The 27,833-nt window shown below is 39.0% G+C and overlaps 1 protein-coding gene across 1 annotated transcript in view; it reads right to left on the minus strand.

Moving 5' to 3' along the window:
- Positions 1–27,401, minus strand: part of LOC104471144 (multiple PDZ domain protein-like) — a gene marked incomplete at both ends in the record, with an annotated part of 47,086 nt that extends 19,685 nt beyond the window's left edge. Inside the window, 10 exons of the mRNA XM_010086380.1 lie at positions 1,244–1,354; positions 3,467–3,644; positions 4,119–4,211; positions 5,011–5,115; positions 13,382–13,580; positions 18,565–18,688; positions 19,614–19,901; positions 22,849–23,007; positions 25,458–25,574; positions 27,192–27,401. Of these exons, the coding sequence (XP_010084682.1) occupies positions 1,244–1,354; positions 3,467–3,644; positions 4,119–4,211; positions 5,011–5,115; positions 13,382–13,580; positions 18,565–18,688; positions 19,614–19,901; positions 22,849–23,007; positions 25,458–25,574; positions 27,192–27,401 (1,584 nt within the window). The remainder of the gene's footprint in view (positions 1–1,243; positions 1,355–3,466; positions 3,645–4,118; positions 4,212–5,010; positions 5,116–13,381; positions 13,581–18,564; positions 18,689–19,613; positions 19,902–22,848; positions 23,008–25,457; positions 25,575–27,191) is intronic.
- Positions 27,402–27,833: the final 432 nt, after the last annotated feature.

The raw sequence follows: 27,833 nt of genomic DNA on the forward strand, positions 1-27,833 counted from the left end.
ACAGCCCATTTGCATTATTTGGGCTATCCTGGCATGTGCTTAGGATCTCTTTAACTACTACAGCAGCCTGAATGAAGAAAACAAAGGGGAAGAAACTGACTCTTCCTCAAGATGTCACTTGAAACAGACTGCCTTGCTAAATACATAGTGGTACCATATTAGATGTAGCTACTGTGTGCAGGCAGCTAGCTATCTGGGTGACCGCACATGAATGAAGGCAGGAAATTCCCTTATGAGGTCTTATTATAAAGTACAGATGCAAGTTTCAAAAGATGAAGACAATAAATATAATGCCATTTACAAAGATCACAACACAAAGTGTGTGTACAGTAAGAGCATTTGCAATGTTTTTGCTTACAGAGAAACAAGAATTTGTTAATAAACAGTGAAGAAATAACCAGCAAGCTTAATAACTGGAAAATAAAAAGAACAAAGAACTACAATTAAAAATAGCAAAGAAGCATTCTCTAAATAAAAGTAATTTGTGATAAAGTAATGGCATCATTCCTGTCCCAAACTGGCCTAAACATTCAGCAGTGGCAATTTTGTTTACATCACAGCAAATAAAAAAGCCTTACTTAGTAGCAAGTATCAATAACCAACATTCAATAGAGCTTTTTCATGCAACTTTACCTGAGATGACTGATGATAAAATGGGTTAGTAGTTTTCTGCCCACAGGGAGCAGAAGCTGAAGAAGAGCTACAAAGAGACTCTGGCTGGGGAACAAGAGTTATGAGACAACTAGTAAATAAACATGCAGCTTACACAGTCTACAAAGAGGAAGTTTAGTTTCTAGTCATGCAAGCAACTTATATTAAAGCTGAGTAGCTTTTGTCTGCAATGTCCATGCAGCTTAGTGACGGAAAACTTCCGTGTACTTCTAGGTCCTTTCATTAATGTCCAATGAATTTTTTAACAGGTGCTGTATTTCTGCATGCGCTCCTCAGACATGCTGTCAATCTCTAAGAGTTGGTTTTAGATAAGACTCCTACTCTGCCCCCAAACAAATTATCTTTCTTGAGGCTTTTCAAAATAGTTTGAGGACGGCGTGCTGGAGGGTAATTCCAAATCCGAATCGATTTCATTCTAAATGGAAATAATACTTAAATCAAATCTTTGTTCCTAAAATAGCTGAGATGGAACTTTCAGGATTAAATACACCATTCCCAAACACCACCACCTTGGATATTTGTTTCATCTACTACTAAGTATTACATCTCTTCTCATATTCTTTATGCTTACCCTTGGTCTGCTTATAATGCTCTGTACCATAAAGACTACTGGATTGCCTGCCTTCCGTATGGCTTCCACAGCTTGTTCGTGGCTGGCATCTCTGAGGTCAATTCCATCCACCTGTAATTGGAAGGCCTCATCTTAACATTGCAAGAAGCTACAAGAATCATGACTCAGTTCTGGGTTTTGGTTAGGGAACTTCGACTAAATCCTGGAGACCAAACCTCTATTACTGGTAGAAGTGCTTTTACTGACTTGGCCTGAGGTCTCTCACACACAATTTGAGATTTCCAAGAGCACTGAAAGGACATCAAATAAATATTCTCCATGGTTTTAAAAACAGTTTTTTCAATATTCTTGCTTCAGGCTCCATACGTTTTCTCACAGCCAACATAATACAAGAGATATGATAACCAGAGACAAGGTAATCTGAAGAGAGTGGTAGCATTTGCCAAGTACCGCTTCCTGTAAATCCTATTTCGGAATAAACTACCTTCCAGGACTTTATGAGATTTACAAACTGAAACTTGCTAGGTGCTGGAGGGTCTTTCATTATAGGATATTATGTCAGTATAGTATGCTTTTTTCCCTTTTTCTTTTTCTTTTTTTTTTTTTTTTTTAAAAAAGCAAGACACTTTCCCCAAAAGTTAGATTTTTTAGGTCAGACCTGAAAAGCTTTCTCTCTTCTAGAAGAAAGCATTTACAAAGGATGGCTAAGGACAAATTTTTGCCTGGTTACTTTTCTTCATGCCTTTATATGTATTGGTGTAAAGCAGTTTGTCTCGCAATCCAGGTAAGAAAAATGTTATGGTGAGGTTAGCATCAGTAAAGCACTCTCACAATGACAACAATAAAAGCTAGAAGATAACACAGAAGATTCTTTGTTAGTGGCAATTCTTGCACACAAAGTTATGTAATGAGGATTACCCCTGCCTTTCTAATTGTCTAACTCTACCTTAAGCATAACCATCCAATGTAAATAAAGAAAGAATGAAAACAATCTGCAAGAGAAAAGTCTAAACCTATAAGGAACTCAACAACATCACTAAGGCTCTCTGACTCCCTGTGTCTGAAATACTGTATGCATTAGCAGAGAAAAGCCTAGACACCCCGCAACTTGAGAAACTGAAATAACCCATTCAGAAACAGTCACATTAACACAACATTGGCTACTTAATGTCACTCACCCACTGCAAGCATCATTGTCAGAGACAATCGCTGCATTCATAAAAATATAGGTATCCAGATACAATGAATGTTTTTTAACTTTGTGGCCACAAAGCAAAAATCCACCTCCCAGCTTGTTATACACTGGAAACGCTTCCATTCTGTTGTAGAAAGTGCTACCTACACTAAAGTACCAATTCAAGATCCTTTATATGGATCTTGTAGCAGACAGTAAATGGCGGTTTAAGTATCACTATGTGAAGCAAGCCCAGCCTGATCCACAGGAAGCATCACCACCTCCATCACCCTGCTTGTTATGTTCTTACTGATGGACAGTCAGCTAGGGGCATCCAGCAGGGTGAAGAGGAGTGCAGTTCCTAAAGGCCTGAGAGTGGAGATGGGGTAATGTCTTATTGATAATCACTAGAGAAAAGACACATTCCCTTCAGTATGTTCAATCTTTAATATCTTTAAGCCAGAAACCAGAAGTGGCTGCGTGAGCACAGGACTGGCTAAGCAGAAGTCTAAATAAATTCCTCCTGCAACACCACTGGCTAACCTATCCTCAGGTATGGGCACAATGCTCTTAACTTTCTCTGTCTGAAAGCCAGCCTTCTTCATGCCAGCAGGAAAAGAACTGTGTCTCCCTTAATTTCTGCACAAAACGCACAAGAATGATGCATTCTCATTAAGATTTAAGAGGGAAACAAGCCTGGCATTTATTTGCATTATTTGCTATCACTGGCCATTTCTGTTGCTATCTAGTACACACAGGGAAAACATTTTACCTTCACCAAACTGAAGCTTTTTCCTGGCTTTAAAACAGGCAAGTAGAACTGATGGCTTTGGAGACCCCTCCTCACGCAGTCAGTCACCTATGCTTTAGATTGTATATTCAAATTAAAGCTGCTTGCATACCAACATCAGCAGATGGTACTACACTCTGCATGGCTGAAGTGGTGCCAGCTGGAGCAATTACACAGCTGTTGGCCCAGGACCACACATCCATCTCAGCGGCTCCTGAGATGCTGGGGGTATTGCAAGCAAAAGCCACTCAGGTGGTACCTCCACGATCCGATCTCCGGTTTTCAGTGTTCCATTTTTGCCAGCTGGGCTGTCTTCCAGGATGTGCTTGATAAAGATCCCTCTCATCACCTCTCCATTACTGAGGCGGCTCCCCATCCCTCGACCTCCAACAATGCTGATCCCCAGTGACTTGCTAGGCTCTCTCCAGAGTTCAACTCTGTTGTGACAAAACAGGGACCAAAATAAATGAAAATCCGTTGTGACAACGCTGCACACTGAAGACACCTGGATTTGCACAATGGTTTAAAAACGTTCAGAAATAACTCCTCCTTGGAAAGTTTTGTCAGGAGTTGTCTACTGAATTGCTCAGAAAGTCTGCAATTTTGTCTACTGTTGTTCACTTTATTTTGGATTCTAATCAAAACTTTGAATCCTTCTCTTCATCTCTTCTTACCGGCTCCCAGAAAGTCAGCCCATAAAGATAAACTACTAAGGCAATCCAGAAACTGCAAAATTGTAGGAATTTAGTCCAATGTCAGTAAAAACCCACAGTGAATTACTCTTGCAATGCACAATATACATAAGTGCAGCAATTCTGTTGTTTTCTTATTCCTCTTAAAATACATTTCAGGTTTCAATTTTTTTTAATTTTAGATGAGATTTCATGCTGTGCTACTACATCTGCACTTACTTTCTGGGCTGGTTCCAGTTACTGAAAGCCGCATTTTGAAGTTCACTTTCTTCTCCCTCCCCCTCTTCACGTTCTGGAAGCTCTGGGAGTTCCCTGCTGATGAACATGAACATGAAATTAATTTTTAAAGAGGCCACATAATCCCTAGCTTTCACTGCAAAATTTCACGTATTGGATCACCCTGCCAGCATTAGAATTTGCACAAGGAACTTCTTTTTCAGATGTCTGTTAGAATGCATACTGTGTTTGGGGATTCCTTGTCTACTTCTCTCTGCAATTAAGTTGCTATCAAATGACAGCCACAAAATACAGACTCTGCATTTTGTACCTAGAACCAAATCAAAGCTGAAGGTAATTACTTATTGTTTCCAAAATGGAATAAATTACAACAGCAGCATTGAAAACCAGTTTGCTTTTGGAAATTAATTTCAAGAAAACAAAAATTATTAGTCACTGAATATTTTGGCCTGTAATTGTAATGAATTTTTGAAACTCAAGAAAAAGCACATCATAATTCATTCTTTCCAGTATACGTTCCGGAAAGACCATCAATGCCAAATTCTCATGTTGAAAACACTGAGTATTTGCAGTGATGAATAAATTAAATTGTATAGTATTTAAGAGAAGCTTAGGATGAGGTAATATTCAATCTTCTTTTTCAGTAGATCAAACACCTATAAAACAGCCTTGTAAAAATATCAAAAAATTTGCTAGCCAAAGCAAAAATCATATTCTGAACAGCTTTTTTATTGTAATGGCTGCTGGTCTGAAGAAGATCATCCATCTTTCACCTCTTCAAAAATGAAACCTAGCCTACTGAACTGCGCAAAGTGTATGGAAAGAGTTATATCTGAGAGCCCTATAGGAGAAAACAGTAAGTCTTTTGACTCACCTGACAGTATGTGAAGGAAAAAGTTCAAGTGGCCCAGATCCCTCTGTTTGTTGTCCCAAACAGGCCCTGTATTCGTCTAAATTTTCCGCTGGCACATACGTAATACTGCAATAAAATGGGACATGATTAAAGTAGCATGAGGACTTTTGTTCCTATCTTTGGTGAGTGTGAAGAACGGATATGAGGAAGCCACTCAAGACTACTTCATATAGCCATTGACTTCAAAACCACAGTGCTGGTATGCTGGGAATAAGGAGTTACATGAATCCTTTGTGACTTTGCAACAAATATGCATTTATGGTCAAATTAGGTAACTGAACAGCACATAATTTTCTGAGGGCTCACCACTCCATTTTAAATAAATGGTGCTTGAACAGTGACAAGAGTATAATACAGACAATCCAGCTCCAGTCAAAACAGAGATTCCTCATGCAGAGACAAACACTGAAGGGTCTGTGAAGTGTGAAGGACCATTACCATTCTAAATGCTGGCTGAAAATGCTTCTGGAAGTTGGCTTGAAGGAGGTTTTGTGTTTTCCTGGGTGGCTTCGTATTTATTTTAGGTTTCTACACTTTCGGTGAGAAGTACTGCATGGGTTTGGACATACAAACGTATAATAGCACACCACTAATGTGGCAGGGAGCAATCCCCTGCTCAACTCCTTCCTCCACCCCTTCATGCCCTTCCAGCCAGCTGGGACAGTCAGACAGTCATGTTTCAGCAGTCAATGCACACTCTTGAAGCCCTGGTGTACTCCTGAAGCCCTGCTGTAACCCAACCGTGTTTGAATGCCAGAAACAGAAATGGCACAATAGACTGGGGAAGGAGAAATAAAGAGAAGGAAACAAGATTAAGGCATGAAGAATATCTTTTAAAAAACTTTCCTCTACAGGCAAAAGGACACCGTGATCTAAACCAGTGCTACTTAGATGATCCTCCTTTAATGATGCTTTGTCTTCTTAAAAATCTTTAGCTGTTCAATAAGCAGCTTAGCTATAAAATCCAAGTCTGACAAGAAGTAAGGCTGATGGAAAAAGAACACAAGAAAGATAGCTGTTCTCCCATCCATCACATGGTTAAAAGAAACATGAGCTGCCTCCCCACAGAACAGAGAGAGCAAAAAAAGATAAAAATCCTGATCATTTCCCAGCAACATGTAAGCTGCTGAGGACTGACTCCTTGAGCTCTGAGTCTCTCACTTACTTAGAGCCCTCTCCTGTCTGTCACTCCCTGACTGTCACTGGTTCCCCTTCTTGTGCGTTTTCTGCTGAATACAGCAAGCAGTAGAAGGCAGAGAAAATAAACTTTTATATGACTAATGTTGTCTGTCCAAAACACTTGAAATACTAGGGCCTGAGCAGTGAGGCTCTGAACCAAAGTTGACCTCTAGATGAACCTCACAACCTAACAATATACCTAATATGTATAATATTGATCACATATGCAATGTATTACCTTATTAATATACACAGTAGTTTATAAAAGCTTTGCTGTAACACTTACAGAGCTTTGCTGTAACGCTTGCTGTGTAAGGTTCGCCAGCAGAAAGACACTGATGGTGTAACAGTAGCCAAAATTAAGCATGGATGTGCCTTATCACCACAGATGGCAAAGGAATGTGGCAAGTTGTGATGAGCTTTCTTGAGAGATACATAATCAAGATTAGTAGATTCTTTTGTTCTTGTTATCTTTCTTCTCTTGTCCCCAGCCAGGCTTGAGACTGAAGTTAACAAGGAGAAAACCACACCAGATGTTTCTCGCAGTTTAAGATAGAAAGTTGTGTATTCAACTGTATAAAAGTGGGGACGATTTGCAGGGAAAACTGGAAGCCCCATCTATACAGTGGACTCACCGTATAGAGAATTCCCAATTGCAGGGAATGGTTCTCGCCAAATCCTCCCTGCAAATGGGCTGCCCAGCGACTGCGCATCTTTATGATGGTAAAGTATTAATAGGGCAATTGGTGATGTATCTTTCTTAATCACTATCGCTAACTCTGTGTAGTAATGATTAGGTGTATTACCTTACTTTCTGTTTGCTATAGTAGTTTGCTTATTATTTTGCTGCTTTACCTTGTCTTGCTTTAATTTATTTTCACTGTATTATTTTTCTCATTATTTTATCACTTCAAACATAAGTAAAAACTAACTAACTTCTTTAACTTGGTGCCTGTGTCCTTTGTGCCAACCCTGCCATTTGGCAAAACAACACTCTACCAAAATTATCATAAAGACCATCTTTCTTTGTCATCTCTGTCTGTGCCCAAGCATGTTCCCTACCTCCTCTTCACATCTACCTTATCTAGAAAAGTGCAGAAGATGGTCATTAAGGAGGTGTCTAGGGTGCTGAACAGAAGAAGCCCTCCCGCTCTTTTAATGGAAATTTCTAAATAATCCACATTATCACCAGCTTCTTTCTCTTCCTTAAATCTCCTCCCACTTCTGCTTTGACCTTTTTTCAAACACAAAAGTGTTATGTGCTTTACACAAAGTGTTTTCATTCTGAAGTGCTGCGAAGTTAACATACACTAGGGAACAAACACTCAGCAGAAGACTACTGATTCTGTCTTTCCTGAGGGCATTCCAGCACTAGAAACATGCAAGACCTGCAGTAGTTATTCTGCAAAGCCCTAGCAGTGAAACTCAGAGAAGCAAGAGGGAAAAGAGTTTCTGAAAATAATCACTACTACTTCTCAGCCATCTTCAACTTCAAATACAATGAACTATTACAAAGTGGTCACAAAACTCATGGGACAAATGCTGCTGCAGAAGCAGTACCTAGTAAGCTGATAAGAATACCTTGCCTGGACAAAAGTTACAAGCTGTGCAAGCTGCATTTCAACGAAAGAAAACACACCATTCATCCAATTACATTAATCAGTTTTATCCCAAGCAAATTAATCAATTTTCATCCTATAGAAATAAGTAGGAAATAATGTATTTTCCCTCGAAAGACAGCTGCAGTAAAGAAACCAGTATTGCAAGAAACATTTCTGCTGGCTAGAAGGCTTGGACCATCTCCTTTATGCTAAACCGCATCTGGAAGCTATTGTTCAAAGTATGGAAGGGAGAATGGCAGGCTCCTAAAAAGGAAACAGATATGCTCAGATTCAGCCTGTATGTAGACAGTAGAGTGTGGCCACTGATAGTAGAGTGTCCAATATCTTTCAACTCCTGTCTAATCCTTTTGTGCAAGGAGCACATGGCAAACAACTGTGCAGGGTCCCAAGGTTCAATGGCAGTAGCAGTCCTTACCTCATACTTGAGTGCAACACCGGTGTTAGAGATGAGGTAAGCAGGAGCCAAACCACATGCACTCTAACTTCTGAGATACCCTGTCATTTTTCATTATAGGAACCAACATTGTGCTGGGACATTCAAAAGGTACAGCCCAAGGGATGGTCTCAAACAGCCCTATAGGCTACTTACAAACACCTCCCAAAAACTCTTGTTATGTAGGTAAGCTTTCCTTTCTGCGTACAGCACAGGAACTGAGAAAAAAAAGAGGTTCACTCCAGTATTTAAAAAAACACATCTAAAATTGAGCAACCGAATTACCCAACTGATTTCCACAGATGGAATAAAATTTGGGTAGTATCCCTGGGAGCTGTTACATTTTAGCTTTTTGGAAAATTACATTACTTCTATTCTAATGCTTAACTACTGTTCTAATTGCCTAATTTTAAGCACTCAAAGGTACATTCAATATGTTTTTAACTGTTCATTCTTATCTACAACTAAACCTCAGTAATACTACAGCTAAATCAAAAACAAGAACATTTACATGCATTTTGAAAAAAATAGTATAGAAAAGAAAACGAGATTAAATGGATCAAGGGCATGGAAAGGTATATTCTGTGTAGGAGTTCACCTTTGTTTCCCGCTCATGATTTCTGTAGTTAGTTAACTGCAAAGGTTTCCCTAGCTGCTCTTTTTAGCTAAGCTGTATTACTGATGTGACTGTCCTCCACCACTCTCTCCTTTGCCTGTTATTATTGAAATGAAAAATTATACAAAAACCCTAGGTCTGCTGAAAATTAGTTTCGGGAAATATGTATACCAGGAGTTGCCTTTGCTAAGTGGCTGTCTGTCCTGCTCCTGCTTTCTGTGACACACAGCAAGGTCAGATTGTACTAAAGACCTTGGATTTATATCTCCAATAATTTTTTCCCTGTTCAGCATTTCGTGGGCAGACACCCCAATTATCAAATCCCTTACTTGCTGGATCATTACTGTAGCTCACTTCTTGGAGGTCACAGTGAGGTCTGAAGACATCCAGCATCATCCTGAACAGATCAGCATGTGCCTGGGGTGATGAGAGGCCCAGAACAAGAAGGGTGTTGGGCTCCTCTGGTCAACTCTGTTGACCCTTGTGCTCTAAAATGGAAATAAAAATCTTCCCAGGCACACGAATGGTTCATCTGCAAAAGGGACTGATAATATGGTCATAGGAAAGAGAGTAAGAGAAACAAGTGGCAGGAAGTAGGGATGAAGACACAGGAAACAGCAAACAAGTAAATGACTCCTCTACTGCTGTGTTGCATTTCTTATCTGCAAAAGAAGATAAAGTTCAACAATTTCAAGAGAAAGTATATGCAGGGTTTAATCATTTTCTTTCTTTCATAGCTCTACAGCTTGAAGGAGAAAGTGTTCTGGTTTCTTTTCTTGAGAGCTAAAACCACCCTCCTCCCCCCAGAGAAAAGTACTAGCAATGAAAGCAGTGACAATGAAAACACCAAGAGTGTACACATGAAAATATTTTGTAAACACAACACCACATGCAGTACAGAGGAACATTTATCACATGCTTGACTGAACAGCCACACAAAACCTTGAAACACCAACAAACCAAATAACAAAGTACGGAAAATGTTGAGGACAAATTACTGTCTTTAACACTTAAGGTCTAATTTGAACCTTTTTATACATGAAGAAAGTAAAATGTAAGTGCCACAGAAAATATGACACTGAGATTAATCCAGATATCAGTACATCATACTCATGTCAATTCTAGCAGTGAACCCGTTATGTACACACACACACACGCACACACACACGTGCATGTGCTCCAAGCACATCTGGGGTGGCTGTCATAAGTGAAACTGAAAAATATTAGCAGTAATTTTTTAGAATACAGGTATTTTCATTCCAGTCTTAGGAAGTATGATCCAATCTTCAAGTTTAAGCCGTATATATCTACGTACATACACACACACACACACACACACACACACTCATACCTTCTTTTTAAAAAAAATATAAATACACATCCGCATGTGCAGCCACATGTGCATGCACACACACACAAAGAGAGAGAGAATATGTACCTATATCTGGATATATCCCTGACATTACTATGGATGTCATAAGAGCATGAAATGATTTTACAGACAAGTTGCAACATAGAGCCATAATGAGTTTCTGAATCGCCAATACTCACACATAAAAGGGGGCCTGATCATCAGCAGGTGCTGGAGAAGATCTAGAATGTGAAGCATACGATGCAGTATCTTTTTACAATGGTGTTAACAAATGTCAATGTCCCATGCTGAATGTGAGAGGCATACTTAGGTAGTCAAAAGTGTGAGCTGCTTTTGGTTTTTTCTTCCTCCTTTTTCTTTTCTTTTCTTTTTTTCTCCTGTTCCACCTCCACTTCATCTACAACTCCCCCAGAAAGCATCTGCTCTTTATTATTGTCTACAGCAGTGATAATTAACAAGCATGCAAAATCGAGTTGCAATCTGCCTTTTATTTCTTTATCAGGAATTCATCTCCACACTTTAGGCAGGTGAATTCTGATTCAGCTCTGTAATTATCTCACAGATGTTACAAGCAGCTGCTCCTGAGCACAAAACCCTGGCTATTATTACAGAAATATCAGAGCTCCTGGCAAGGTAGAGTGCAAAGTGAAACAGAATGCATTCTGGTAAGGCCACACATCTGGTTTTACACGCACAAAGGGGAAAAAAAATAAATATCTAAGTCTGAAACTCAGATTGCTGGTTCTTGAACTATTAAAAATCAAATTTCCTTTAACAAAATAAAGCAAAGCCCTTAGGCGGAAAGTAAGAACAGCTTTATGTTTCACAGCAAATAATGTTTGTCACTGAAAGACCGCTTTGAAATTAAAATATTTCTGCTTAATCATTTTTTGGGGGCACCCTGCTACCCAAAAAAATCTCAGTCTAAAAGTCACGGTGCCAACTTCGCAGCCCTGCATGGATGAAGAGGATTGATATCAAGATGGCCACATGTGTGCTTGTGCATCCTTGTTTCCGGAAGACGACACCAAAGAGATTCTACTTGCTTATTTGAAATGCTGGCCTTTAAATCACAAATTCTGCATGGTGGTGCATCAGATTAGTTATGAAATGACATCTGTATAGCTGTGTATCTCTCTCAGTGATTAGAAAGAACTACCATGAGATAATGCTCCATATCTCCAAATTTCTGATTTGGGACACTACCCCTATGTTTTATCACAATATCTGTCTGGGACACTGTACCGCTCCTGAAAGTACAAATTACAGAAAAGTTTAATTATGCTGAATAGTTCTGTACCAAAACTATGTAGGCCCAAAAATATTGTCCCTATTCTTGCAAGACTCCTCTAGAAGCTACCAAAGGATTTGGTCTTTCAGTTCTTTGAAGTGCAGAAGCCAGCTTTACTTTAAACCCTTATCATAGGAATGCATGATAGATTTATGAAGAACATAAATGTAATATGAAAGACAAAAATCTTAAGTAAGAATATGAATAGCAACTGCCCATTTTCTGTGAGATCTTTCAGAAAGGGGATGCACTTTTCTCTGGAAAAACTGAATATTCACATATAAGACAAGATTTTGTTTTTTCCGACATATTTGCAAAAGACTAAGAGTACAAAAAAAACCCACTTTATAGTCACATAGTGTAAAATGCAGCAGCTATAAAAGTTAAAAGCATAAGCACAAATAATGAACACATCCATGCTTGATCATGTAACTACAGCACTAATAAAAGCCTCCTCACAGATGAATGGTGCTGTAGTGTTTGTGTATCTAAGCAGACACACACACGCATGCGCACATACCCACAGACTTCAGTCATGACATTCGGAATTATAATACAGTTTGAAAGCCTACAATAATAATCAATGTCACATTTTACCAGCACTGAGTTGCTCATATTCATGACAGCATTGACGATAACGTAATTCATTATATGAGTATATCCCGCTATTTAAACAAGATTGTATTAAATCATAATCCTAAACACATGACAGCTATGGGGCAGACAATTAAACCTACCACCCACAGTGAAGATACTTTACCTACCTGTTCCCAAAATGCCAAATCTCCTCAAGCTACAGCAGTTCTGGGGAAGAACAGAATGCCCTAGAGTCCGTTTGGAACTGACAGAAACCACACAGCTACTGGCAACCACACTGGGACTGAACTGATCCCTTTTCAAGGCCACATTCTTATTTAAGCAGAGGTTTCTATTATCAACACTCCATTAATCCCATTTTCAGATCTGACCCAATCCACTTTGCTATGGGTTTAAGGAAAAATGCTGCTAGGTTTTTGGAGCTGTAAACCCACAGTGGTGTGTCTAGAGCACCGTCCGCAAGTTAGGAACAAACTCTTTTCTAGATGGTGCATGAGGGCAAAGTTAACGCCACAACCATAACAGCTGGAAATAATTGTACTTTAAGGGAAAATTAAAATTCTGTAAATTTAGTGAACCTGAAAAGAACTTTCTCATCAAGTAAACAGATTTTTCTGATTTTGTATTAATTACTGGAAGTTTCAGGTAGTACTCCCAGGAGCAGATATTTATGCACTAGAGAAACAGCTCCTTTGTATGTAATAATAAAAACTTGGAAGTGACTTCACAAAACAGACTGTTTCTGTTGTTTGTCACAGATTTACTGAAAATGTTTTAAGTACTACTTTCCTGCATTAGCGTCATATGTCATACTTTCTCTTTGGCAGTCAAAACCAAAATCCATTACAAAGTTCTCCAACAAACGAAATCACTTGTGCAATGGAGAGGACAGTCAACTTTTGAAAAATACAAACACCTTGAGGAAATCCTTATTTTCTGTAGAATTCTCTATGAATGCAGAAGTCTGACTGATCCCATTCCTCGAATAAAACCAGGCAAGGCACTAATGACGATGATCACTAATGACAGCCTCTCACACAAGTGACTTTATCTTTCAAAACCATGAAGCTGTAATGTGAAGGTGAATTATCCATCTGAAGCTGGTAAAGGTAAATTTATGTAGTAAAAAAACCCAAAATTTTCATTTAAAATACTTGCATAAATAAGAGAATTTTGATTATTAGCCTCTTCCAACCACAATTCATCATCTAGCTTTACCTACTTTATATCTGGTCCAATCAGCGAATGCCTCCTTAGCATAGCCCGTGCTTGTGCATTGGTTAAGTTAGTGGTTGACTCTTCATTAATGGACAGGATGCAGTCCCCCACACCAATCCGTCCATCACGACTTATTGACCCTCCATGGATGACACTGCGGACTATCATTCCTGAGCCATCTTTATTGGAACTTACTGTCATCCCTACAGTAAAAAACACATGAAACAGTTAATAACATCTTTGAGCCCCAGCTCTGAGTGCCAAGGGAAAGAAATGCAACCTGGGGCAAGGAAGGCAAAAGCCAGCCAGCCAGCCAACCTGCCAATGTCATCAAACCTAAAAATGTTGCTCTTATTATCCTTTGCATTTCCCTCTCCCCAAGAAGAGTCAGCAGTTACAAATCACAATCACAGTATCTTTACTTTGTGTCTTTTCACATACCAGGCTTAATATAAAAAAACAAAACAAAACAAAACAAAAAACAAAAAAAACTAAGAGAAAAATTAAAGCAGAAAATAAACAAAAAAAAGGTAACTAAAATTGTTTCTAAACCAGCCAAATTTACCACTCTTCCGGATGGTTCACTGAGTTTATACACCACACTTCAGTCTGGTTTATGACAGTTCTCTTTGGAAAGGAGGTGAAATCATTAAATGGTTAATCAGGAGCACAGGGTCAATATAACCACACACCTACATGAATCAGATCTCACAAAGACAGTGGCTGCCTTCTTGCTCTCCTAGGCGGGCCATCGCTTAGGCCCAGAAGAGCATCCTGACTTCTGTGAAAGCTCACACGCTACGGATGGATACAGTCCACTGCCTGAGTTACACCACCATCCCACCTGTGACATCGCAGAACATTACCTCTCAATTACTCACACCACTGACCTCCACTTCCTTTTCACTAATGGGAAATGAGACTGAGGTGCTCTTCCTCCTCTTCCCCCATGGGGACTTCCTTGTGATATTGGTCTTCACATGTCTTTGTGACTGTTCTTACATGCATGAGTTGTCACTGTTATTTTCAGGGCAGCTGGTGCTCATGAAATCAACCTTGACTGTTCCAGGAAAAACTGTTCTTCAGTAAGGCAATGGAAAGGTAGCTGAAGGGTGAGCACCCTGGGAGTCCACGCGGTGGACTTCCACTATCTTAATACTGACAAATTTGATTTTACTCCTTTTTGTGCACGAACATGGAAGATTTCCTTTACTAACAAGATGAAGCCACTGAAGTAAGAGCACCTTATAGAGGAATATCTATTGGAGAAGGAGGCAGCGACTACTCCACTATGTGTTTTCCTGGTTTTGCATGTAAATGTCAGGATAGCAAGCACTGGGAGTGCAGCTGTGTGTCTGCAAGGACCTTATTGTAAGGACTGTGAGAGAAAGGAAGATGATAGCTACCCAGAGCAAAACCTCCAAGGATACTGACTATGAAATAATTCTGACCGTTTATATACAAACGTTGCTACAGAAGACAGAGACTGAACACTTTACTCTGTGACCCTGGGAGACAGACTGGACGAAGAGAGTTTAGAAGGCAGGTGTAAGCCCCAGCTTACCCAGACTCAGACAACCATGCAAACATCTGTCTATATATGTCTGAGAAAAAAAAATACTGTCACCATTTAAAGAACAACACTAATCTGGATATTTGTGGTTTTTTAGGACTCCTTTCAGAAAATAAAAATTACTTAATAGTGTTGGCTCCTCACACATACTCGTAGTTGATATCAACACAGCTGTCTCAAGTATGCGAAGTTGGCCCTGACCATCAAGGAACTGCCCAATAAGCTTCTCAAACACAAGAATACATGTACCTCTCTACTTTGGTATGAGGAAGTCAAGGCTTATCTTTTGGAAAAACCGCAAAACCTCTCTTCATGATGGCACTTCCTATTAAACTGATGAAAGACTATGGTGTTACCACTGACTGGATATTTATATTTATGATTTGCCAGGTAAAGATGTGGTCAGGCATTATTTAAATATGGGTGTATCAGACTTGTCATATGGACACACAATGGCACTGATTTACTGTCTTGCTATTAGAAAAAGTAGAGGTAAACTGCCTCTCACCTACCCCCTTAGATTATTAACATTACAATGTTGAGCACATCACAGATGGTATTTACAGGTGCCGCCTTGGGGTGGAAGGCCCAGCATTTACACTTACAACAGCAACAACTCACACAGGTTACTCATTCAGATCTGAATGTAAACACAACTCTGCAACAGAGTGGTCTTCACCAGAATACAAGCAGCATGCCAGAAAAGCAAACTGCAAAGGAAACAGCTGAAATGCAGTTTGAAATTCTGAACCTAACTTCGCTGCTTGGTTAAGCCAGTAACAAACAACAGTACTACTGAGGCTAGTGTAATAGTACTTTAGAAAAACATCACCCCCAGCTTCTCTGCTGACATCCTCATTACAACAGATCTGCAAGGCTGATGTCACACTTTGGACAGCTACTGTCTCAGGTAAAAAATAGAAATGTCACTGTCATGTTGCCAAATGAATCATACAGGACAATGGCATTTCAGATCTTGCATGTGGATACTCCATCCTCTTACCTTTTAAAAATCACAATCAAAAGGTTAGAGTTCCAGTTGCAGCTGGACGTGAATAGCTGTTGCAAGCCATGGCTGACACCATTTAAAAGGAAAAAAGTGCCTGTTCTCAGCTGAAATAATTGATGCAGCTGCAGCTTTCAACATCATCCACAGCTCTTAATTTAGCTCCTTTTTGTAAAAATGAAAGTAAAAAGCAGTGCAGTCACGTGTATAAATTGGTCACTGTGCCCAGGCAGCTTCCCAGGCCAGAGCACACATAGACCAGAAGAAAAAGACTACAGTCAAAAGCCAGGAGAAGGCACTGTTCACATTCATACTGTGTATACATGAGAGGCCAGTCTCACGTTTCATGCATGTCATGTCTGCCAATGTGCAGCCTGCCCCAAGTTTGTATTTTTATGCTGTATTATGCTTGACATGAAATTTGCTTTTTTTGTTCAATGTTTCTGTGATAATAGAAACATAGACATGTATGTCATAGACATAGACAAACACTGCTCCACTGAGTTAAGAGGTTACTGCAAATTAAAATTGTTTTAACAAAATCCAAATGCCTAGGACTTCATTGTGACCTGCACTTCATACAGCCTGGCAATGAGGCCAGTAGAGGCAGTAGTTACTCAAGCACCTCATACCAATGAAACTCAAAACTAATATGCACATCAGCCTTGCTACAGTTTTGTATTTTGGGGAGGCTGATTTTAAACCAGATCAGTTCCTGATCCAGTTTGGAGGCTGGCTGTATCACGAAGAAGGTGATAAGGGGCAGACTTAGCATTCAGCCATCAGAGGCAGTTTATTCCAGGCAGAAGCACCCACTGAATTACAGCATCACACTACCCCGCCCACCTCTGCACAGCAAGGGAGTCCTGACTGGTGGCTGTTTATGACCAAGGGGCTCATGGGCTGCTTTCAGGGTGCTTTCTGTGGACAACCCATCTTAAAGCATTTGCAGAGTCACTGCAAACAGCTGGCATCCACACAAACTCCTGCTCTACCAACACCAGAGAGTCTTCAAGGACATGCAGTTGTCCAGAAGAAATGGCACGAGGAATCTAAACCAAAGCAAATGAACACACCAGCCACGAATGGGAGGGGAGCATCACCGCCTCCCACCACAAAGATTTCCTACCGTGCTGGCTCTGGGGACTGGCCTGGGAGGATGTTATCCTTGCTGCTCCTCCTCCCACTGCCCACGGCCACAGCACAAACCAGGAGAGGACACTGAAAAACATTTCCACCTATTGTGCCTGTTCCCTCAAAAATGTGCCTCTAGTCAGTATGCTCAGGAAGTTATAGATTGCAGATATTTAAAACTCTGAAAATGTCTACAAAATTATAGTATAATTGAGCTAAAAATACTACTTACTAAACGTATCAATGATTAAATTTTCTGAAATACTGAGGCACTTAACATACAAGTATAATCAGGTATCAAGGAAGTGAACAGCTTGTTCAGACTCTTTTGAACATCCTCAGAAAACAAGATCATTTTGTGTTTAAAGACATTTGAAAGTCTACTCTGCAGCTTTTTGACCAAAGTGTTCTACAGCATTCCTCGGCTATATCTTGGTTTTCCACTATATTATTTGAATGCATATACATTGAAAACCAATGTATTAAAATAGTTTTGTTAACATTTAGGAATCACTAAAATTTTTTATGGGAAAATGTCCTGGTTTCAGCTCGGACAGAGTTAATTTTCTTCATAGTAGCTAGTGAGAGTCTATGTTTTGTATTCGTGCTGGAAAGAAGGTTGATAACATACTGGTGTTTACAGATGCTGCCAGGACAGTCAAGGACTTTTCAGCTTCTCTGCTGTGCCAGTTGTCTGCAGGTGTAGAAGCAGCTGGGAGGGAGCACTGCCCCAATTACTAGCCTAGAATTCAGTTTAGGATTGAGACCCAAATTGGACAGTAGTCTACTCCATATCATGCACATCATGCCTAGTATATAGATGAGGATCTGTGCAGTAGTTCTCTCTTGCTCTGCGTTTTCTCCCTCCGGGTCACCCCTCTCTGAGAGTCTTCTCAGTCTCTCTGACACTCGGGCTCTTATCTCAATTCCAGGATTGTGGTTTTAGGACTCTCCCTGCTCTGGGATCATCAGCCGGGAATGGGCTGAGCCTTGGTCACCAAGCAGTGAGCAGCTGCACTGTGTATCGCTCATTTGCATATTTGTATATATTACTATCATCATTTGTATTTTCAATATTATTGTACTTTAGTTACTAAATTGTTCTTATCTCAACCCATGAGTCTGTTTTCCCTTTACCCCTTTAATTCTCTACCCCATCCCTGAGAGGGGAAAGGGGGAGGGTGAGGGAACGGTTGTGTAGTGTCTGGGTCTCAGCCAGGGGTGTAAAACTACAACAGAAAAAAAAAAGAATTCTTACTGAGACAAGACACTTTACGTTTGTGTTCAAGGTGACAGCAAATGGATCTATTGCCATCATAGCCAAACAGGGTGAGAGCATCAAAGAATGAGTACCCTGTTATGCTTTCTCCACTAAAAGGAAAATGTTTACTTTTTACTAATAAAACTGGAAACAGAAGAGAAAAACAGAAAGCCATGCTCCTGAACAGGTTACAAAAAATGTTAGTTATCTTACCTAGACTTGAATTGCCTTTTGCAATAGCGATGGTCTTCTCATACATGTTTTTGATAGAATTTGGGGTTGTGGAACTTCCCTCCAAAGATACTGGGCATCTCTTCTCCATTAACATCATTTGATCCTAACACAAGAGAAGATAAGATTGGTTCAGAAAACTGAGACAAAAATACGATTGGACATACTGACCTCAATTTGCGTTATGCAAAAACTAGGTGCAGAATTAATACACTCCTTATACACACATAGAAAAAGTCGGTCCATCAAAGATCAAACCTACATACCTGAGGTTTCTGTTTTCATTTAGGTAATACAGCAAATCTACCACAAAGTATGCTTTTAATTTAGGGGCATCAGTTAGACTCTCAAAATCAGTGGGATGAATTCAAGGGCTCACAGACTCTTTTACCACAGATGTCTGACAATATGCCAGTGCTCAAGTAACAAATCTGGTAAGAAATTGCAGCTCTTTTAAGAATTTCTTAATAAATCATTGAATGGAAGAAAAAAGACACATCATAGTGACTGTCATATAAAAAAATATTATGTTTGCACACTGTGGCATCACAGGCCACTTGGTGAGCTGAACTGCACAGGCTTGCACAAATACCAGGATGCAAGTCTTTCAAACCACTCCCCTTGGCTTCGCAGAACTGGTTTCCAGCTGAGGTTTCCAGCTGTGCAACTCCTCCTCATGCCCATGCCTCTGCAGACGTTAACAGGAGATAAGAAAAGCCCTCTGGCCTGCCAGGTACACTGTGGTCCAGCAGTGTCTACTGCTGTGAGGTATGAGAAGACTTTTACATACCCCTGTGTCACCAGTCTCCGGGAGAGTACTATCTCGATCCCACAAATTATCTCCTGTTTTGAACAGGTCTAAATGCTAAAGTTTGGATGTCAGCTACCACATCTGACGGACATTTATTATCACAGAAACATACATTCTGTTGGCCAGTGTCTATTTCTGCAGGAGATTCTATGGTTTAATATGGCCTTTCTGTAGGTGTTTTTAATTATTTAATTAAAGAATTTAAAGAAGAAGTTTTTACTTTTCCAGTGGGATCAAGCTGCATGGCAGAAGCAAGGCTTGTACTTAGTGCAATTTCTGCTGTTGTCTTAGATCCAGTCCATGTTGCTGTGTTTTCACTTTCATTTTGACTGATATCCGAGACATCCAGAGGCAGAAGATCCTTTTTAGTAAAACCAGTTGCAGTTTCCATGTTATTGTTCGCTACAGAGTTTTGCTCTCTCTCCTTCTCATTCAGATCCATGTTGTACGGACTCTTGTCAGACACACGGAAATCACCTGCAGCATTTGAACATTCCTCTCCAACAGACTGTTAAACACAGGAGACAATGAATAATCAATATTCTTTTGTAGCATAATTAAAAAGTACATTTCCTGATAAAATTTTAAACAGAAACCAATCAGAGAATTTAAATGTATTTGTTGTAAAATCAGTGTCTACAGGAGATCCCCACAGGCACTTTACTATAAAATTAACTTGATTCTTCAGATAATTTATTCTGTTTTAAAACACCAGAAATCAAGGAAAATAAAGTTACTAATGAAGGCCAAATTCTAATTTGGTACTCACCAATAAATCTCCGCTAACTTCAGCAAAGTAACGTCCACTCACAAATTCTCAAACTAGACATAACTCCAGCAAGTTATTAAAATTAAAGCATCCAATTGTCCTTCTCAGGTAGAAGAGCTTTGCAAGACCAAGTCCTGACTTTCAAAACACTTAGCAAGCAGCCAACAATTTCGAGCACCTCAGACAATACGCATGCAATTTAATAATCCATTTAACCGAGCAGAAAGATATTTAGATATTCCTTTCACACAAAGAGAGAAAACTCAGTCAAATGTCACCAAAAAATGAACATGGAGGTTTTGAACTGTGACAATGAAATACAATGAAGCAGCTACAGAAGCTTAGCAGTTAGTAGTTATTACAAGTATAACGATTACAGCTGCAGCACTAGGATTAAGCTCTCTACACAAAATTTATTGAGACTATCAAGATTCCAAGCTCCTGCATTTCAAATATTTTAAGGGATTTCAATAATCACAACCTTCTGGAAATAAATCTTCCAACATTCTCTAGCCGAGTTTTCAAAATCAGTAATTTTAAAAACATGTAGGCCATTACATATTAGAAAGATAAATCATGGACTTAGAGGTTGGACTTAGAGTTTCCATTTCAATATTAGGGATTTGCCTCTGACGTAGTAAATGTAGTCACAAGAACATCTACCTCTGTCTGTCTTAGTTGTTATCCACTGGTTATCTACTAATTCTTCTATTCCTGTTCAAAAAAAATAAGGAAAACATGTTTCCCAGGATTTTGGGATATTTTGCAACATTTTGTATCAAGGGCCTTAGAATTAGTTTTTCTTATATTTCATGAAGTGCATACATGCTTGCTATGTCCCCAGAAAACCATCAAAAAAGGTTCACCTGCAAATAACTGGTTTAAGTAACATCTGGGAAGATAACTGAGCAAAGCCTAAATACAACTGATCTGCACAAATAATTTCCTGCCTTTTGGAGAACAAAACACCAGGACTATAATCTATTCAAATTATTTCATTAGGTTTCAAAGAAAGCTGGTACATCTACTTCAAAGTATTTATTTTCAAATCAGTGAAAACAAGACCCAGACCATACTCAACAGTTATTCCATTGTCATATTATATACATATCAGAGTTGCAGCACACGCCCATTTTAATTTTTGTTTCACTTAAAGAAAAGCCAATGCTGTAATTTTTGAAGACAAACATGATTTCAGGAATTTGTAACTGCAGCAACATGTGGCCTCACTAGAGCATTTGCATTACTTTGACTTTAAGTGGTTTTTTTCATCACTTATTTTAAGAGTGACCCCAACAGCACTCAGAACCTGTCAACTGCCCTGCAGTCAGAAGAAACACCTCTGCGTTCCTCATAGCATCTAATACCAATCTTTTCATTTTTACTACATTTCACTTATTTTAAAAGTCTTCTTTTATGAACCGATTTTCTATGTTTACTTTGAGAAGTCACTCATAACTGCAGACTATAAAATGTTACTTGATGAGAACTTAATATTCACTTCATACTGGTGCACAGAGAGGAACACTGAAAGGTCAGGACCATAACATTTAAAAAAACATGTAAACTGAAGCCATCTTTAAGTCAATGCTGAAAATAACTTAAGACTTTCTAGAGCCTCAACGTGATATATAACGTAAATCCAGCCTCTATCTCATAAAATGCTTCTCAGCATGCAAAATGCATAATCCGTTTAAGTAACAATTACAGTGCTAAACAATGCAATCTGTCCCACTGGCACAGCAGACATGCTCTTCTGTGGATTAGGAGAAACCATTAGAAGATGAATTTAGCTTTCCAATCAGTGCCTCGTAAGGGCTGAATATATTCCAGAAGGGATAAAGGGAGTTACTGCAGCTCAGGTGTGGAGGAAAAAGCAGCAACTACTCCGCTCAAGACCACAGACTGCAAACCCTGAAAGAAATCCCTATAATGTTGCTTTCAAAGATGACTGCTAGGATAAACGACTTGGAAGACTCTGGATTAGCGAAATAAATCTATAGATTGCCAAGAAAAAGGAGCATGAAAAACCATGGAGAGAAACAAAACACCAACTCTGATACAATCAAATCATTATGGGTATGTGACCAGCAAGAAAAAAGCTGCTGATCTTTGTAATACTCTTAAGGAACTTATGTTTATTTACTGACTTTAAATAGAAATTATTAGTAGTCAGAGGTTTGGTATATACATTTTTACTTTTAATTACACAGTATCACTATGAACTTTTCATTCAAGAACACAGTAAATGAATGAGCAAACATAGTACACATGAAGAGAAAAAGCAAAGGTTAGGATGAAAACTTACTCCTGCTTTTCATATCTAAAATACTGTAGAATAATGCAGTTACTTTGTGTTACCACTCTGTACTACACTCTGAAATAATAACAATTAAGTTTTTGTAGCAGACTGCTTACCACAGCTTTAACACTACAAACATCTATCTCACCATACTTTATCTGGCTATACAAAACACAAATCCAAGCTTTCAACCTTCTAGCTGCCTCTCTCTTCAACATACATGTCTGAAAGACACCAGCACTACCCTAAACAAAACTGCACTTTAATCTGGTAACAAACAGCACAGTTTGAACCAGGACGACATAAAACATTTATAGCTAATAACACAGCCTTTACACACTTGTAATCAAAGTTTGTCCTCAACAAAACTGTCCTCCTTTTTACCTTGGGAGTTGATGATGGAAGAGGGAAGTTGTAGTTCAGCTCACCGCTACAGGCACTGCCATGCAGAGCCATCATTGAAGCCTGGAAGGTGTCACTCTCTACAGAATATTGCGATTCAAATGTGGACTCATCCGCTAGATCTGCCTCGCCGGAGTCCACCTAACAACAAAAGCAATTCAATCAGCCAGGCTGTTACCTTCACACCACATAAGCCCCGAACACATGCACCTCAGCCACTACGTACTGATTGACACTTTCGTTCTTTTTTTTTCCTTCCTTGCTTTACATTGAAGTTACATTTGCACAGCACAATAGGAAAAAATTATGCTTCCAGTTACAATTCACGTTACTACATCTTCAGAGGTCGCAAAGAATATCTGAAGTAAGTAAGAATCTCAACTGTAATGAGTTGCAGGGCTTTTTTTTTCTTCTTTTTAATTTTCTTTTACAAGACTTAGCACTGAAAAAATAATGAGCTTCACATAATGTCACCTGTCAGGAATGTTCCTTCCACTCAACTTCATAGGTTCAGTTGTTTTCAAAAGGGTACAAAGAACAATCTTATGGAAATTGCAATTATTTCCAATACATTTATAAGAAACATTATGACATGATATTTTATGATTTCAAAAATATCTTAAATTTGACAACATTAGTACTGACAATTCTTCTCCTGTCTTAGATGAGAAAAAAAAAAGAAAAAGAGTTCCAGATATGGACATGGGCAGTACTTTTTTTTTCCTTAAATGAAATACAATTTTTTTCAAGACTTACTTTCAAATATCAAAACGAAATTAAGTCCTAAGAGACTTAATTTATGGTGCTTCATATACTACACTTTGACTATAATTTCACTGCCCTTGGGAGAGCTCAAGAACACAGTGTATGCTGACAAAAATCATCAGTGAGTTCAGAGCCATGATCATATCATAAACCTGCATGAAGCAGCCAAGTGCACCCATCTGCAGAGACGGGATCTAAGTGTTGTTTTTCGGCTTCTGTAGTTAATCATACTATGAGCTCATTATCTCAGATTCCTAACAGCAATAGCAAAAACCTGCAGTGATTCAACATACTGATTTGGGGGGAAGGGGTGGGTATAAATTATCCATTATTGTCTTAACCTTAAAGACTCAACAGCTCATTCAAACTGATCTTTTGGTGTAACTTACTTCAGCCCATCTACTGGAAAATGAAGACTAGTGCTACCAAAGCTATGCCCTAAAAGAGGGATTGTAAAAAGCAGGGAGAGACTTGTAGAATCTGATTGCAGATTTACCTATGAAAAACAGTATCTTGTGAGTGCACTCTGCAAACGTATGTTTAACTGAGTCATGGTACATTCAATTTTACACTTTGCACATTTAATTAGACAGGTGACAGAGCTGACAATTTAGCCATATTATTATATGCCATATATTTTCATAGTTCTTTAACAATTTTAATTTTTTTGTATGAAACACAGATAGAAGTCAAATTTTTAAATACTTAAGTTTTAATCTGATCTTTCCAACTCGTCTTTCATTACAGAAAATTTAAAATATATAACCTGGCTTCTTCATACTTCTCAATGAATAGAACAAGGCAAATCCTATTATCTAACTACTGTACCAAGGTAACAAGCTGCAGAAGAAAGAAAAGGCAGTCTTGTTTAAAAGCAAGTTATTCAAATCAGCTTGTCATTCGCAAATGTGAAAAATAGTGAACATATTGAAATCAGTAATTCAGAGATTTTTGCCTTGGAAGAATCCATTTCAGATTTTTGTTTGGTTTTGGTTTTTTCCTAATGAATTAAGTTCTGGTGTTTAGCAGAAACTGCTTCCCTGCTCATGGCCCTAGAAAATGCAGGCCAAAAAACTTCAATGTCAGGCCCAGATCAGTACAAATAACCGTGAGAAGACACACTCAGAATGCATTTATATAATGGATTTTGTGGGGTTTTTTTGTTTCTTTTTTTAGTTTTTTGTAAAGCCCTATTTCCTTTGTCTTTTTTACCTGAGTTCTCATTGGTAAATTCTGGGCTGGGGAAGGCAGTCAATGCTCATTTAAGCCATTGTTTGTACAAGTGAACACCTTTTGACTTTGCAAATCTCATAATCACTGATTGATGCTGAAGGTTAAAGAATGTTACTAGGAGGAAGCATTGGCAGCTTTTGAAGACAGACAGCATTCCTTTTAAAGCTGGTTTACGCGCAAAAAGAGAATTCCAAAAACTTTCAATGCAGAGAAGTCACGTATCATGATATATAGGCAAAGAGATTTACTTACAAAATAAGCACATGAACATTTCTTTACACAAGGTGAGATTGTCACAGGAATACTCATTGCATGCAAGGAGAAGTGGATAGCCATGCACTTTTGAAAATCTCAGCAAAATACTTCCTTTTTTTTCCAGCAACTAATATATCATAGACTAGATTCACAGCTCATGCAAACGACCAAAATCTCTGGATGCCAGTTTCTACCATGAGGGGATCCATCCCAGCTATGGTGGATGAATAACGTGGTGACAGTAAACAGTAAAAAAAAAGCACGAACAGTGACAAAGCAACCGCTTTCATTACAAAATGCAAAAACTTAAGACATCTTTGGTAAGTTGGGCCACTAACCAGAGCCAGCTCAGCATGGAAGAGGGCTGCATCAGCTGGCCCCTCCTCCTCAAGTGACTGGGCAGTGTAGAAAAAGCAATCTTCCTTAGCAGAGACATAGCCCTCCTCTGGTGACAGCTGCAGAAAGAACGAAGCTCTGAGTTGGATGAGTGGCCAAGACATAGGCCGTCCAGAGTGCGTTATGTGCGGGCATTTAGAGAGGGAAATGAATTCCAAATGCAGAAAAGCTTTCATTTCTATCACAGTCACAGTGCTGGGTAGGTAAAGAGACTTTTTTTTTTTTTTTCAAATTTACCTGAATTGATTCAGCCTCGCATCCCAATTTACATCCCAAAGTAATGAAAAAGGCCTATCCAGATATACCACAGAACCCACAGCTTAGTGTCAACTCATTTTCAATTTCTGCTCTTATTAAACATATACTAAAACTACCATCAGACGTGCCACCAGGGAGAGAGCCTAGCAGCAGAGGCCTTTACAACCTTGCTAGCCACAGAGTAACCTTGTTAGTATGCTGGAAGACTGGATCTACTATCTGTGTTTTAAAATTGTACCTGCCAGGTGGAACAGCCTCAAGAGGACAAAACATAATTCTGACTGTAAACCAGTAGCTTTTTCCATCATAATTTGATACTAGGTGCATTTGTCCAGTACTGCAAAGAAGCCACTGATTATTCACAATGTTTAATTAATTGGCAAGCATAATACATGAAAGTACAAATGCTGAATGTTTACAAAATGCTGGGAACAGACACAAAACCCCATGCAGTCTTTTCTTTTAGAGTGACATCTTTTTAAGTATGAAAATATTGATTTGCAAGACATTTTAGCGTGTAACACAGAGTCTCCGCTACAAAAAACATATTTAACAAAGCAAGTTTAAAGAGTATCCTCTTCCTATGAAAGCTTCTAGTAACTTAAACATCACCCTCTCCACAAAGACCCTCTAAGAATGAAAATTTGTTATCTGCATCCACAAAGATTACAAGATCATCATTTCATGAAAAGCAAAAATGAACCCCAAAGACTGCACTTGGTCTTAAAAATATAGTGAAAGGCATCTTCCTTGTATGTACAAACTGATGCCATTCTAACGATTTGAATTTAACGCACTACATACACTAGTCAATTAGCATCCTTACTGACACACTATCTCAGTAACCCTAGGTGTTCTTCAGTCTCATTCTTCTAATTGTTACAGACCATCTTTTAAATCAAGCCTGAAATTATTTACGGCTATACTAAAATAACCAGCTTCAGGTATCTGAACCGAAGACTACTCACCATTCTTTAAACATGAAGTGTGTGTAGTTTAAATACAAAGACTGCACATGTATTATACCTTGCAAAGCAAAGGAATAGACAAATTCCAGGCAAACAAAAAAAATTGACTTTGCATCACCATCTCGTACATTCAGAGAATCTTGTAAAGTGTGTGTACAAAATTGTGCCTGTCAACTTGCAGCCCTGAAAGACTGTGCTGGTTGCAAGATGCTTTGCTGTTCTCTCACCTGCAAGACAGGTGTACTAAGTCCTGCAATCACTACACCAGCCATACTCTACACAGGCCACTCCTACATGCAAGGAGATAAAGAAATCTGTTAAAGACAGTTTCTGGATGTTTTGAGCCACCCAGCTGTACCCCAAAGCACACAGAGTGTACGCAAAAGTCAGGATCATCATGTAACAGCTTAAATGACATGACAAGTACTCATCGAATTCCAAAATCCTTACGGGCAGTGGTTTGGCAACTCCTATTTTAACTGTTCCTGCTGGGGCTCCTTTCAGTGCTTGTACCGCTTCCTCCAGGCTGCCATTTTCCAAGTTGATATCGTTGACAAACATAAGCCGATCTCCAGGAAGAAGTCTGCCATCTTTCTCGGCCACACCTCCAGGAACTAATGAGCGAATCACAATTACAGTGTTTGCTGGATCAAAAGGATCCTATTAAACAAAAGGAAGAATAAACATTTCATTTTATTTATTCTTTTTATTACTTGAAAGGCTAATTTTTATGCAGAGTTGGGTTATTAAAAAAGTTGGAGCTCTGCTCCAGATGAACCCTTAGCAGAAACACACCCTCCTGTCCACACTCTGCATACGTTTAGACTTCCATCTATTATTAATTTGTAAATGTGAAAGTTGTTACTCCTTTCCAGGTGATGTTCCATCATATATATCCAGCATAAAATACTGCTAAATGGTAGAGTGCTGTTCGTACTGTAATGAGTAATTACACACCAGAAATTCAAGTACTTTCTACTGCAGTGACAGTGTTGCAGACTTCATCCTCCCTTATACTCAGTGGTTAGGGAATACATCTGGGCAGTGCAGCCTGAGGCAAAGTTAACATATGCACTCTGGTGGAACAAAGAG

The sequence above is a fragment of the Pterocles gutturalis genome, unplaced genomic scaffold, assembly GCF_000699245.1.
Source record: "Pterocles gutturalis isolate BGI_N339 unplaced genomic scaffold, ASM69924v1 scaffold3096, whole genome shotgun sequence".
NCBI classification, from domain to species: Eukaryota; Metazoa; Chordata; class Aves; order Pterocliformes; family Pteroclidae; genus Pterocles; species Pterocles gutturalis.